General features: G+C 32.8%; 1 protein-coding gene across 1 annotated transcript in view; it reads left to right on the top strand.

The window, feature by feature from the left end:
• Positions 1-7,824: 7,824 nt before the first annotated feature.
• LOC106787138 (zinc finger protein ZIC 4-like) overlaps positions 7,825-13,218 on the top strand; it is a 34,556-nt gene continuing 29,162 nt past the window's right edge. Inside the window, exon 1 of the mRNA XM_014749255.1 lies at positions 7,825-9,501. Within this exon, the coding sequence (XP_014604741.1) occupies positions 8,517-9,501 (985 nt within the window). The 5' untranslated portion in view covers positions 7,825-8,516. The remainder of the gene's footprint in view (positions 9,502-13,218) is intronic.

Below are 13,218 nucleotides of genomic sequence, written 5' to 3' on the forward strand. Positions count from 1 at the left end.
AGAAAGAGAATGAGAAAGAAAAATACGGTAAATCTACCGCCTACGTCCGACACAGGCCGCGTGCTCGCGAAGAGACAGCCGAGAAATATACTAGGAAAGTTGCATCTGCTACTCGACGGGGGGTGAACGATCATTTTTTAGGGGTAAGTCTAAGGAATATGGGGGTAAGTCGACTAACGATTCCTTTTTGTTCGCTAACTGCGGACAAACAACAATCTTAGAATATACAATCTTACTTTTCCTACGTCACATTATCCACGTAAACGCATCTACGAGTATGTGTGTGCGTGTAAATGTGAAGGAAAGGGAGGGAGGGGGGGAGAGAGATATTTGTATTCGTTACACGTAATTGCACTTTTTACACGTGGGTAAAAACATAAATGCAATTTCATTATATGTTTCGATTGTTGTTTGTATTATATGCGTCAAATTTATATTAATTTATTAACGATACGTGTGTGTTACTGAATTGATTAATCGATCCTTTATTTATCTATAAATAGAAAATTACTTTTGTTATACTTATTGTTTATTTTATATATATATATCTGAGGAATTTTAATATAAAATAATTTACAATGACTTAAAAAGCAACGACCACGTACGACCAAAGTATTGAACCCTTGACCCTTGTTGCTTCGTGAATAGGTAGGTTTTATCTATAAGTCCCGTACTCGATTCTATATGCCGGCATTTTGATTTTTGACCGACTAATATGCCGTAAAACGTCGGACCAGTGACAACAGTCCTTGGCTATAAAATTGCTCGTAAAATTATAAACCGGTGACGTACGCGTGCAAAACTATAAATATTAATGCTTCTTCCAAAAATGGTTTTTCTCTGTTCGTTCTTAGATATTTTTTACTATTTTTATTTCTTTCATTCTCTCTCTCTCTCTCTCTCTCTCTCTCTCTCTCTCTCTCTTTCCGACTTATAACTTCTTCTGTCTTTTTCTTTATTTTATCTTATACGCAACGGTGTCATAAATCAAGGCTGCTAGAAGGAGGTTGTCAGCGAAAAATACGGCGGATAAAAGCGACTGGGAGGGGGTGGAGAAGAGGGAGTGTAGGGTGAGAGTTTGTTTTAGATGCCAGAAATCCCTTTCAGAAGTGCAGAAACATCGCTTTCGACAACGATGACTTCCTTCCAACGCGTACTAGTACTAATACTACTATATACTATATATCTTATATTATTTCTACACGGTAATACATTTTTATTTTATTAGAAAAATATTTATACGAAACACTTTACGAGCAAAACCATCGATACAATTGTATCGATACGTAAAAAAACATTATAGGTATTGAGGAACTTAAATAATAACGATCAATTTAACGAAGTTTAGATGTTTTGTGTTTTGAATATTAATAATAAAAAGAAAAATGTATGTCTACTCAATGAAAAAAGACGCTGAACTGTAAAGATTAAGTTGCTGAAGAAGTCCCAATAAAGGGACGAAACGTCCAACTAAATCAAACATAGTTCTACTCCTTTCATGTCCAAGTTCCCTGTTAAATTTCATCATTAAAAATTGTAATTTTTGGACGAGAGAAATACTAAATAAATTATAGGTATATTATAGTTATTTAATAAAATATATAATACATAAATGAACATATATATAAAAAAAAAAACAAGTTAGAATGAAATTGAAAGAGTAAAGTAATTTAACACGAAAATGAAAAAGAATAATGATTAAATAAAATATAAAAGTAATATTTACCTATATAATGATTAAAATATAATAATCGAAATCAATTGATCAATCGAATAGAATCGTATTTCAAACGATAAGTAAAAAGGAAAATAAAGAAAAGGAAAAAGAAAATGATTTCTCTCGTGGCAAAAATAAAGTGTATCTCGTTTCAGTAACGACGAGAAGAACGTTCCTTGTTTAAGGGGGCCCCTTCGAAAAAGCTTATTGCCCATTGCTGGTGGTTCGTTCTGTTGTAACATAAGAATGGAGTTCGAAAGGAGTTGGGAACTCGTAAATCACATGAAGGCTATATTTTTCCCTCGTTCTCGATTTCTCCACGCATTCTTAGAAACAGGAGCGAAAATATTTCATTGTCCTTGAATGTACCCTAACCCTCTCTCTCTCTCTCTCTCTCTCTCTGTTTTTGTCTTTCTTTTCTATTTTCTATTTTCTTCTATTACTTTTGCGCAGACTGTTCTTGTTACTTTTCTCCTTCTCTTATTTATTTAATTTGTTATTTTATTCGTGCGTTTATTCAAATTGAAATGACCAAAGAATGAAGAAGAAGAAGAAGAAGAAGAAGAAGGGGTAGGAAAAAGAAAAAAAAAGGAGAAATGTAATTTTATTATCATATTCGAAGGATTTTTCATTTCCATCTTAGAGATCCCAGTTAGTCTGACGTTTGGAATATTTTTTATTTGTTTGTTTGATTGTCGGCTTGTCCATCCTTTTGAGATACCTATCTGCGACTTTATCTTAGCTTGCATCGCTCGTAGAAATCTTATCTTCTGTTGACCACCTCCGACTGACCGACGTTTCTTCCCTCTCTCGTCATTCTTTCCCACCTAAAGTCCTCATCCTTTCGGATTTTCTTCCCTATTCGAGTTAAGTTCGATAAGTAATGGAAGGAATTTCAAATATTTTATATCTTAAAATAAAACAAAAAAGAAGAAGAAAAACACACACACACACACACAGAGAATTCCTATATTTAATTGAATATCTTAGGCATTATTTTCATCGTAATATTATTTACGTATAATTATTTAACGCGTCTTGATTAATATAAATTCATTTGTACAATATATTTATAAATATTATCAAGAATGTGTTATTCAGTAATTTTGTTTAGTTCGAATAAAAAGAAATATAATTACGAGATCGCCGAAGGTAGTGTCTCGTTTATTTTTTAATTTCTTTTTAATATCGTTCACTCTATATTCCGTTTTATTAATAACACAATAGGGATCTTTCTTTTCAGTAAGTAGCGGAGAGAGTGTCACCCTAAATAAAATTCTTTACAAAAGAGAATTTCTTCATTTTCTTTATTAAAACTCTCGTCAAACCGTACAATTTTATAAACGAAAAGCGTACACAAATATAATTAATGAAATAAATTAAAATAATAATAAATTAACAAGAAAAAAAAAAAAAAGAGAAACAAATTAAATTATTTATAATTAATAAAATAATTTTTGATATATCGAGAACGAAAAGAAAGTTCGTCGAGAGTTTATCGAATTTCATCTCGACGTATTCGTTTCTCGATAAAAAAAAATAAATAAAGAAAAAAAATTAAAAGAGATAGAAAAAATGAAAAGTAAAAAGGTCGATTACAAAGCTTTCAATCTCTTTCAATCCACGCTCTCTTCTCGTTTTACCCCCACCACTTGAAACTCTTCCATGGCATTGGCCGTGACCGCGCAATAAATCGACCCATTCAGTCTAATGATTAATTAAATATAATGACTACMCCAGCCGTGACTGATGACCATGCTAAGACAATGTCCGACTCGTATTGGTGGTGGCCCTTTTCCAAAGGAATACACGTACACACATTTTACATACATTTATATGAGAAGATCATGTTTAATGTGTAGGTGTATGTGAATACACCGTAACATTGGTAGCACATACGATATGTTACACGTTACTCATATACACGGTGTCATACTATTTTGTAATTTTTTATTTATAATAAATCATCAATGTGTAATGAGAAGTAATCGAAATTTTATGAATATATTTATAAATCAAACAAACTGAATATTTTATATTCGACAAAAAATGATCTAATGATATTACAAAATTAAACTTATAATTATTGAAAATAACGGTAATATAATTTTATCAATTTTATTTGTATTTTTTTAATTGAAGCATTGTAATTTCTAATGAAAAATTTTCATTAGATTATTATACGTGGAAAAAGAAAAAGGTTTGTGAAATGAAACGAATGCGATGTATTAATTTGAATCTACAACTACTTTGTAGTTAATATAAATTATACAAAAAGAAACGAAAAAAAAAGAAATTAGTGAACACCCAGTAGGATGAATGCATATGTTAACGTCGAGGTAGCATAAGCTAAGATTTGTACGTGTCCGATGTCTCGCGGATCCCGGTAAGCGACAGAAGGTGGATGGAAAACATCATTCAGAGAAAGAGAAACAGAAAGAGAAAGATAGTAGTAGGACGTGTCATCTTTCTTTCTCTTTTTCTCTTATTATTAAAGCGTTACGAGGTAGCCCACGACTGTGAGACTCCGACACCTTTATGAGAGTTATTAATATCGAATAGTCCAACCACCATCGCCATTATGAAAGCTAATGAGACATCGTTTTTTCTCGTGACAATGAATCTGCTTCCTGTTTAATCTTTAACTTGTTCCTATAACTTACAAGTCTTGTAATAATATCACTAAAATAATAACGAGAAACATAACATCATCGAGGATTAATGATCAATGATAATTGATTAACCATTGGTTAACATTAAATATAAATAAAAATTCTTTTTATATAATCTTTTAGACACTATAGTGTAAAGTTCAAATAGAAAAATGACGAGCTGAAAATATTGGATTAATAAAAGACTTTAACTATAATGGCCAATATTAATTGGATAATCAGATTATTATATCGAACATAAATAAAATTAAAAATAAATATTTTTATACATAGTGGGGACACAAGAAATATTTGATTAAAAGAATGAAAAAGTAATATATATTATAATAAAATGATATATATATTAAAACGTGGACATTAATGGTCAATCTTATATCTGAATAATTCACACAGTCGGCATTAAATATAAAAATAAAAATTATTTAAAAATAACATACGCGCATTTATATACAAGTTCTATAAAAAATAATGTGGACAGGAAATGTTAGATTGCAAAAATAAAAAAAAAGTACTACTAATAAATAATAAAATGATTGATATTAAAACCTGGACATTAATGACCAAAGTTTAATTGGGTAACCTGGTTAGTAAAATATAAATGAGTAGAAATCTATATACTATAAATACATGTATATATATATATATAAATAAAAATGATTAAGGAGAAAATGTTAAATGTGTAAGGACATGGAAAAGGTGGCATTTAAAGATGGCCTTTGAAAAAAAGCTTAGCATTCGCCGCAGGATACGCGTATATCACAGCGTTAACATCCGCAACAAATTATCAGTTTCTCAACGTTCGTTCTCATTACATCGGTATTTCATTTATTACCCGTGCTAATTAGAACCGAAGGTAGAGAGATCTTACCTGGTAGTTTTAACCCGTTGACGTCGTGGTAAATAAAAGTTCAACAAATGAATGAATGAATGAATGAATGAATGAACGAAACGATCGAGAAAGAAACATCGGTTTATTCGATAAATATCAAAGAAATGATTTTGAAAATGATTTAACAGTAATCCATGTACTAAAACGATTAACAACTTGTACATACATTTTTCATAAATCATAAAATTCTATGAGAATATATTCGATTGTGTTTTATAGGAACGGATAATTAAGAAACAATTTAAGTAGATCAAATTTGCAAGATAGAAAAGGAACAGAAAAAGATCATTGCAACTTCATTAGAAGTTAGATCTTATTCGCAAACATCGATCATTGTTAATTGTATCTATCGATCGACGTTATTTGCTTCGTTGAATTTATAATATACTATGGGAAAGATTATAAGTGTTAGGAAAAACAAAATTATGAATAATGATTTATAATGTGTTTTGGAATAATTGTGTATTAATAGCAACGTCCTAATAATTTATATTTCATTATGGTATATTTTTTATTCGTCGTATACTAAATACAAACAAAATTAGTAAATGTATGAAGTAATTGACGAACTATTATTCCATTCAAAGATTATATATAAATAACGAACATAATAAAATACTATGAAAATCATAGCCATTTAAAAAATGCAGGTAGAAACTTTTATTGACAGAAAAAAAAAATCGGCGTTTCAAAAGGAAAAATTTCTTTTCAGAAAAAAAAAAAAGAAGAAAAAAAAAAGAAAATTGTATCAATCTTTTAACAAATTTTCTTTAGATTTTAACTGTATAATTTGATCTTTCCAAATCACGCAAAATGTAACAAAATGAAATATAAATCATTTTAAAGCTGATTATTATTTCGTTGCAAAAATAACTATTCAGAGGGAAAAAAGGATTTTGGGAATGTTTTTTTTTTTTTTTTTTTTAATTAGAAATATTTAAATTTATCAAAATGTGTCGTGACAAGCTATGTTAATTCTTTTTAGAGTAAACTTACCGATTCCATTGTCCCTTAATTTTTAAGCTATATTTTGAATGATTCTATAAATAAGTATGAATACATTTGTCATCTGTGAATGACAATTGGGAAAAAATGGGATTCCAATTCTTCGAATTTGACTACAAAAGGAATCCTTCAAGCTTTCAAATTTAATTTAAAAAAACAAAAACAACCTGTCTTTGAATCCGATTTCCTAAATCTCAACTGCAAAAGAATTCTTAGATTTTTGTTCCTTTTATTATTCAAATTAGACTACCGAAGGTTGGAAATGCGTTTCCGAAAGGTCACTTTCATTGTATTTTTAAGACAGCATTAATCAAATACTTCATAAAAGATCTTTAAATACCTTTTATATTAAGGAAAAATGTAAAAAAAATATTGTTTTTTCGTAAAAGACATTTTCTTGCTTAATCCCGAATGAATATTTATTCAAGGCAGCTGAAAAAATCTTGACCGACAATTTAATTATGGTAGTATGGTACTTTTTTTTTTTTTATATAAATAATACTGCATACCTAAACAACATTAAACACGTTCTCAAGAAAAGAATTATCTTTCAGTTCAAACTCTCTCTCTGGAAGAAAAAAAAAAAACAAAAGAAGAAAAATTCAACAGCAGATAAATACTATTGGGGTTGTTAAATAATGTTAACTTCATTATAAAGTTGTACAGCGATCGATCAACGACACAAATAACTCTCGAGTATCCACGGGTAATTAGCTATCTAGGCGTAGCACCAATCCAACACGGAAGAATAACAATAAAAACAAAAATTACTATACCGAATATCTGTTCTTTCTTTCTCTCTCTCTCTGTCTCTCACACCCTCTCTCTTTCTTTTTCTCACGAAGAACGATGAGGTAAAGAGTTGAAAAGTTCTGGTTGTTCTTAAATTATCTACAATTAATAATCCTTATGAAGTTTGGAGAGCAAAACACGATTAATCTAAACCTCCAATATAAACTCTATCGAGAAAGTATTTGACAATGAAAGATATTATAAAACAATTCAGATTAGTTAACGTTAACTCAAACAATTAGTTAAACCCTTGCGAAAATATTGTGAAGTATCTCGTATGAACTAATGTACGTATAAAGAAGTACTAGAGCATCATCATTATTAGTTCTTCGTACTAACTCGGAAAAAGATCGGACCAATTTGAGCAAGTATACGCCCAAAAGTAATCGGATGCTGTAGGGTAGAAGGAATATTTAAGGGTAGGTTATAGGGATAGAAATGTAGGCGGGAACAGGGGCATGCGCTTTGATTCTTAACACGCCCACAAACGTGTAGCAGATTGGTGAGAGTGTAGGACTGGAGGATAGTCTCCAATCCGGTCCAGTTGGCAGGTCACCAATAAAACGCTGGTACCCACTGAGGGAGCTTCCCAACTGGTTGATTGTTATCGAGTTCACGCCTACTAAGAGTGGGGATAATCAGGTTCGTCGAACGAGAACGCTTGCATTTGGGCACTTGGTGGGGGCCTTGGAAACGTTTAACAGGGAACTAAAGAGAACGGTGGAGATGGAAGAAAGAGAGCCGCCGAAATCAAGCGAACAGGCCCTGAGTTGTCCCGCCAGGAGTCCAGATACTCTCAGTCCCGCTGTGAGCGTAGAAAGGCACGTTACGGAATACAGTTTACCTAGTCTCTCCGGCCGTGTTTGACTAAGTTCCTTTTTCTCATTTGATATCGTGTTCTATCGCGTCGGATATTTCTGTTTTTAATTTTTTCCTTCGTCATACGATTCATAACAGACTTTGGTGAAATTGAAACTGATCATCGTATATATATATATATAAGACGTGTAGTTTTAATAAATAGTTTTTATTTTTGTGACACTGTGAGAAAGATAAAACAAAAGTAAATATCCAAGGGGGACAAACGTAAAATAAGCGTGCAAAAGTGTGGTTTTTTTTTGTTTCGATCTTCCCCCGGGGAGATTAGAATTGATATAAATGAAAATAAAATGGAAGAAATATATCGCCATAAAATTCCGACGATTGAATCGAGAATATTTCGATAATATATAATATAGTAGTGCCGCATCAAATTATTCATCTAATTGTTCTTCTTCAGAAGGACGCGTTGATTTCTGTATAAACAGATATTATTATTATTATTATTAGAGATCGGACGTTAATCGATAAATAGAAACTCGATTTGAAATAATAAACTGATATGATAAGCCGGCGGGCTTGAAACGCATTGAACCGGTAAAGTTACATAAGTGTAAGTTCCATGATGATGAATACTTTTCTCGATGGCGTATCCTCGCATTCTCACCACCTAGCGAGCATGGGGATCAAATTGTCGCCAAGCGGAGGCGATGGCAGCATCGGGGGTGGTGGTTCGACGGGTGACGGCAGTGCAGGTGGTGTCCAACCGACGGTCGGCGAAGCACCGTCTCAACAACATCACCATTTCCATCCTCAGGGTTATCCTCCCCATCATCCCCATCCGGCTCCTCACATGGCACCTCATATGGGCCACCACATGGGCCATCACGCTACTTACGCTGCTCGTGATTTTTTGCTACGCCGAGAACACGAGTTCAATGCGACGGCTAACCCGACTACTCCCGAAAGTGGTCTAGGTATATTCACTCCGCTCCATCACGATGGCACAGCAGCTGCCACAATGCAACAATTTCCTCATCACCCGAGTCAACATCCCTTAGCAGCAGGACATTATCCTGGACATTATCCTCAAGATTCCCGGCTACCCACTCACCATCAATATTTAGGTGCACCGCATTTAACACCGGCGTCTATACACCATCAACAGCATCCCACTGTTACTCATCCAACACATCATCCCCATGGTGCTTTCTTTAGATACATGAGGAACAACGGTACAGGTCCTGGGAGTGGCCCAGCTCCCGGTGTAATACAAACCGGTGGACAACACCATGAATTATCTTGCATGTGGGTCGATCAGGAATCATCTAATACGGGAAGAAGAATTTGCCGTAAAGTTTTTGCCAATTTATCCGATATAGTCACGCATTTAGCAATTGATCATGTGGGAGGACCAGAAGTTACAACGCACGCGTGCTATTGGCAAGGATGTGCTCGCAACGGCAGGGCATTCAAAGCAAAGTACAAGCTCGTCAATCATATAAGAGTACATACTGGAGAAAAACCCTTTCCTTGTCCTTTCCCATCGTGCGGGAAAGTCTTCGCAAGGTCGGAAAATCTTAAGATACACAAGAGAACTCATACAGGTTAGTAAATCCGAATAACTTTGCTTATCCAACATTTATCTTTTAATTCGATTAAGAAAGATTACGAATGGATAGATAAATCATTGAAACAAAATAGTCTTCCATACTACTACTACCACTACCACTAATACAACTACAACTCCTCCTTCTTTTCCTCGTCTTCCCTCTTTAGTCTCATTTACCAGATCCTCCAGAGACGCCCTCGGCGCCTCAGCTCGTTTCATTGTAATCAAGGAGGTCTTTACGATGACAAGAATTTTTTCGGTCGCAATTAAGAAATTACCAGGCTATATATCCTTACGTTTTATGCCCAAGACCCTGGACATTGTATTTACATATTTATATACGAGACGAGGCTAAAGCCACTCTCATTGGTCGTTCTCTTGCCGACGGCTAGACGCCACCAAGAGAAGAAACCGGCTGCTGCTGCTGATGCTTAACCTCTCTCTTTCTCCGTTCTTTGGGAAATTCCTTTCTGGAAAGTCACTATTAATTATTTCTCTTTCCTCCTCCCCACTAACCCCTTTTTGTTTTCTTCTTTTATTTTATTCTTTTTTTTTGTTTTTTTTTTTCTCTTAACGATATTCTACCTTTACATTTATCGCAACGCAGTTAAATTCTGTTATCGCGACTCTAACGATTATAAATTTGGTTAACAAATTTGTTTGAAATATTTTTTTTTATCGCGATACTCGTGTCCGTGTTCTGTTTTTTTTATTTTTGGTTATATTTTTATGACCGATAGTCCAAAGATACGAACACGAACCGAGAGAACTCATTTACAATTATTAATAAAATATTATCTATACCAAACAACAGAGTCTCACACAGAATACATGAATAAAATACATAAATAAAAATACATGAAATAAATAATTATTTCGTTCTTAGCACACACACACACACACACACACACACACACACAATCGGTGTAATGAGATCGGTAAAATTTGTTCGTAATTTGTTGATCATCAGGAAGCATTAATATACAGGTGAATTTCTAGTTACATTCGTACGAGTTCGTAAAAGTTACTATACGGTTTTGGGACACATTCTCTCGGTGGTGTATAATATATCGCGTACGATTAAATTTCATTTTCATTTACAACAAACAACGGTTCCTCTCACCCCTAGTTTATCTCGCTCGCTTGTTTGCTTGCTTGCCAGCTCGGTTGAATTCATCAACCCCCGTAGCAAACACTCTCATTCTCTTTCTCTTTCTCTTTCCCTCTTTCATTGACAATACGCAAGATGCGAGAGTCGCCATGTTTCGGTGCTCATCCCCCTTTTCAAAAAGTACCCTTCCCTCGACCAATCGAAAAACGTCCAACACTTCGTGATACGCCTCGAGCTTATTCTCTATTAATTTTCATCGATGAAAAATGCCAGACGTATGAGATGGAACGTTTTTCTCTACGACGAAAAGCTTCTCCTCCACCCCCTCCTCCTCTTATTCTTCTTCTTATTGTTCGCGATTAATAACGCCGGTGGTGTTATACTCGACGAAGGGAACATATACACATAAAAAAGAAAAGAAGGGAAGAAAAAAAAACATGAGAAAAATTTTCCCTTTTCTACGGTTATTTTCAAATACAAAATTATGGATGTCTGATTTGATTGGTAGATCTTTTTTTTCTTTCTTTTTTTTTTTTTATATTACGGGTTCCTCGTTGAAAGTAATAATTCGAAGGGTCGGTTACTTTATTTTTCTCACTTTTTCTCTCGATTAATAACATTTTATAATCCAAATTATGATATATTATTTATATTCGAAGTAATTTAACTTTTAATTGACGTATTATTATATTCGTCGACTCATTGCATATAATTTATTGTATACTTTAAACGAAATCAAAAAAATATAGGTATATATATATTATATATAAAATAATATAATTATTATATTAATATTTGATTAAACCTTCGAATAGTATCAATTATATTTCGAAGATACGTAATAGGGGTTGGTTATTTGTTGTTGCGGTTTTTCTAAACGCGTTTCAATTAACGTCAGATAAAAGTCTTCGCGTTTGATCGAAATTGACACGTAGGAGGAGTACCCGCTTCTCGCGAGAAATTCTAATAGACTTTTTGGATGTTAAAAAAAAAAAAAGAAAGAAGAAAAATAAATAAAATAAAAAAGCAGCACTTCTCGCGGTACGCACGATTTCACGCATTGTTTTCTCCTATTCTTCGTTTATACGCGTACACACCTCTCTTATACGTGCGTTCAAATCCTTCCACCCTTTTTTTATTTTCTTCTCTATTTTTCTTTTTTTTCTTTTCTCTTGTTTTTTTTCCCCTCCCTATTGTCCTTTCTCGCCGCGACGCAAAGCTTGATCTCGCCTCGGATTTTCATTGTCCTTTGAACGCGGACCTTTGACGGATCAAATATTTTGCCTGCTCGATTGCAAAATATTTTCATACTCCTGCGACGCGAAATATATGTATACACTACGGGCCAATCGTGTTCATCAGAATTTAATACGAAAAAAAAAACACAAAACAAAAGAAACAAATTATAAATTTAATATTAACACGCGTGTTATATATAAAGTATTATAACAATTGTAAAAATCAATTTTTATATTAAAGCGTATACGAAAGGAAAAAAGTATGCTTATATAAACGAAAAATCTAATAATTATATTTTTTCTTCTTAACTATAATCATATTCCCGAATATTAAACGAATTAATGTGTGATCGAAAGAATTCAAATTAACATTTAATATTATTCTCAATAACATATATATATATATATTGTTATCTTAACCCTTTCTATATTATAAATATTTCTTAATTTAAGAATAATTACAAAAAAAATAATCTAATTAATAGAAATATTTAATCTCAATTCGGTTATATAATTTAATTTACAAATATCATTATTATCGTCAATTTATTTTAATCGTGCTCTCCGCCTCCTTTCTATTATAAATTTCCCGGACCAAAGGGGGTCGTAGAAATTACAATTTAGAAAGAAAGAAAAAAAAAAAGAAGAAAAAGAAAGATAGGGGATGTTTCTTATTAAGCTGCAGATGCAACTTCGTTACAATCGATGCTAGCCATTAGCCTAAATTGATATGCATCATAAAGCGATGCCACTGCACCCTCTCTTACCCCCTCTTACCCTCTTACTATATATGAAAAAAAAAAAAAAGAAAAAAGGAAGAAAGAAAGGAAGAAAGAAAGATATGGTGGTAGGAAAAAGTGAAACGACAGTGAATCTCTATCACGTGTGCAACGAATAAGAAGACGATTGGTCCGATCGACAATGGATGCCCCCCTCAGCTTATACGCCATTGGTCAGGATTTTCGGGGAGAACTAGGCGACGAAGGATAAGGGGATGATACAGGATGAGTCGACAAGGGTCGAACGAGCAAAGGGAAATAAACGTTAAGTAGGGGGTGAACGTGTTGAGAGCTAGATCAGAGGGTTGGACGGAAGTTTTGAGTTGTTAGATCTAAAAATGGCTACTTAAAATCATTCGAAATGATTATTTTTATTGAAAATAATCCTACCAATTTTTTTTTATATATGAAATTAAATTAATGATATATAATAATATATTCTATGAGTAAAATATTGATTTCGTGTTTGCATTTGTATAATTCAATTATTTTAATATAGTATTGATAATATATTAGTTTATTAAGATTATTATGCAAATTAAATTAGATTGTTAAATACAATGATATAATAATTATATAAATTA

The sequence above is a fragment of the Polistes canadensis genome, unplaced genomic scaffold, assembly GCF_001313835.1.
Source record: "Polistes canadensis isolate GaletaPanama2010 unplaced genomic scaffold, ASM131383v1 scaffold_93, whole genome shotgun sequence".
Taxonomy (NCBI): Eukaryota; Metazoa; Arthropoda; class Insecta; order Hymenoptera; family Vespidae; genus Polistes; species Polistes canadensis.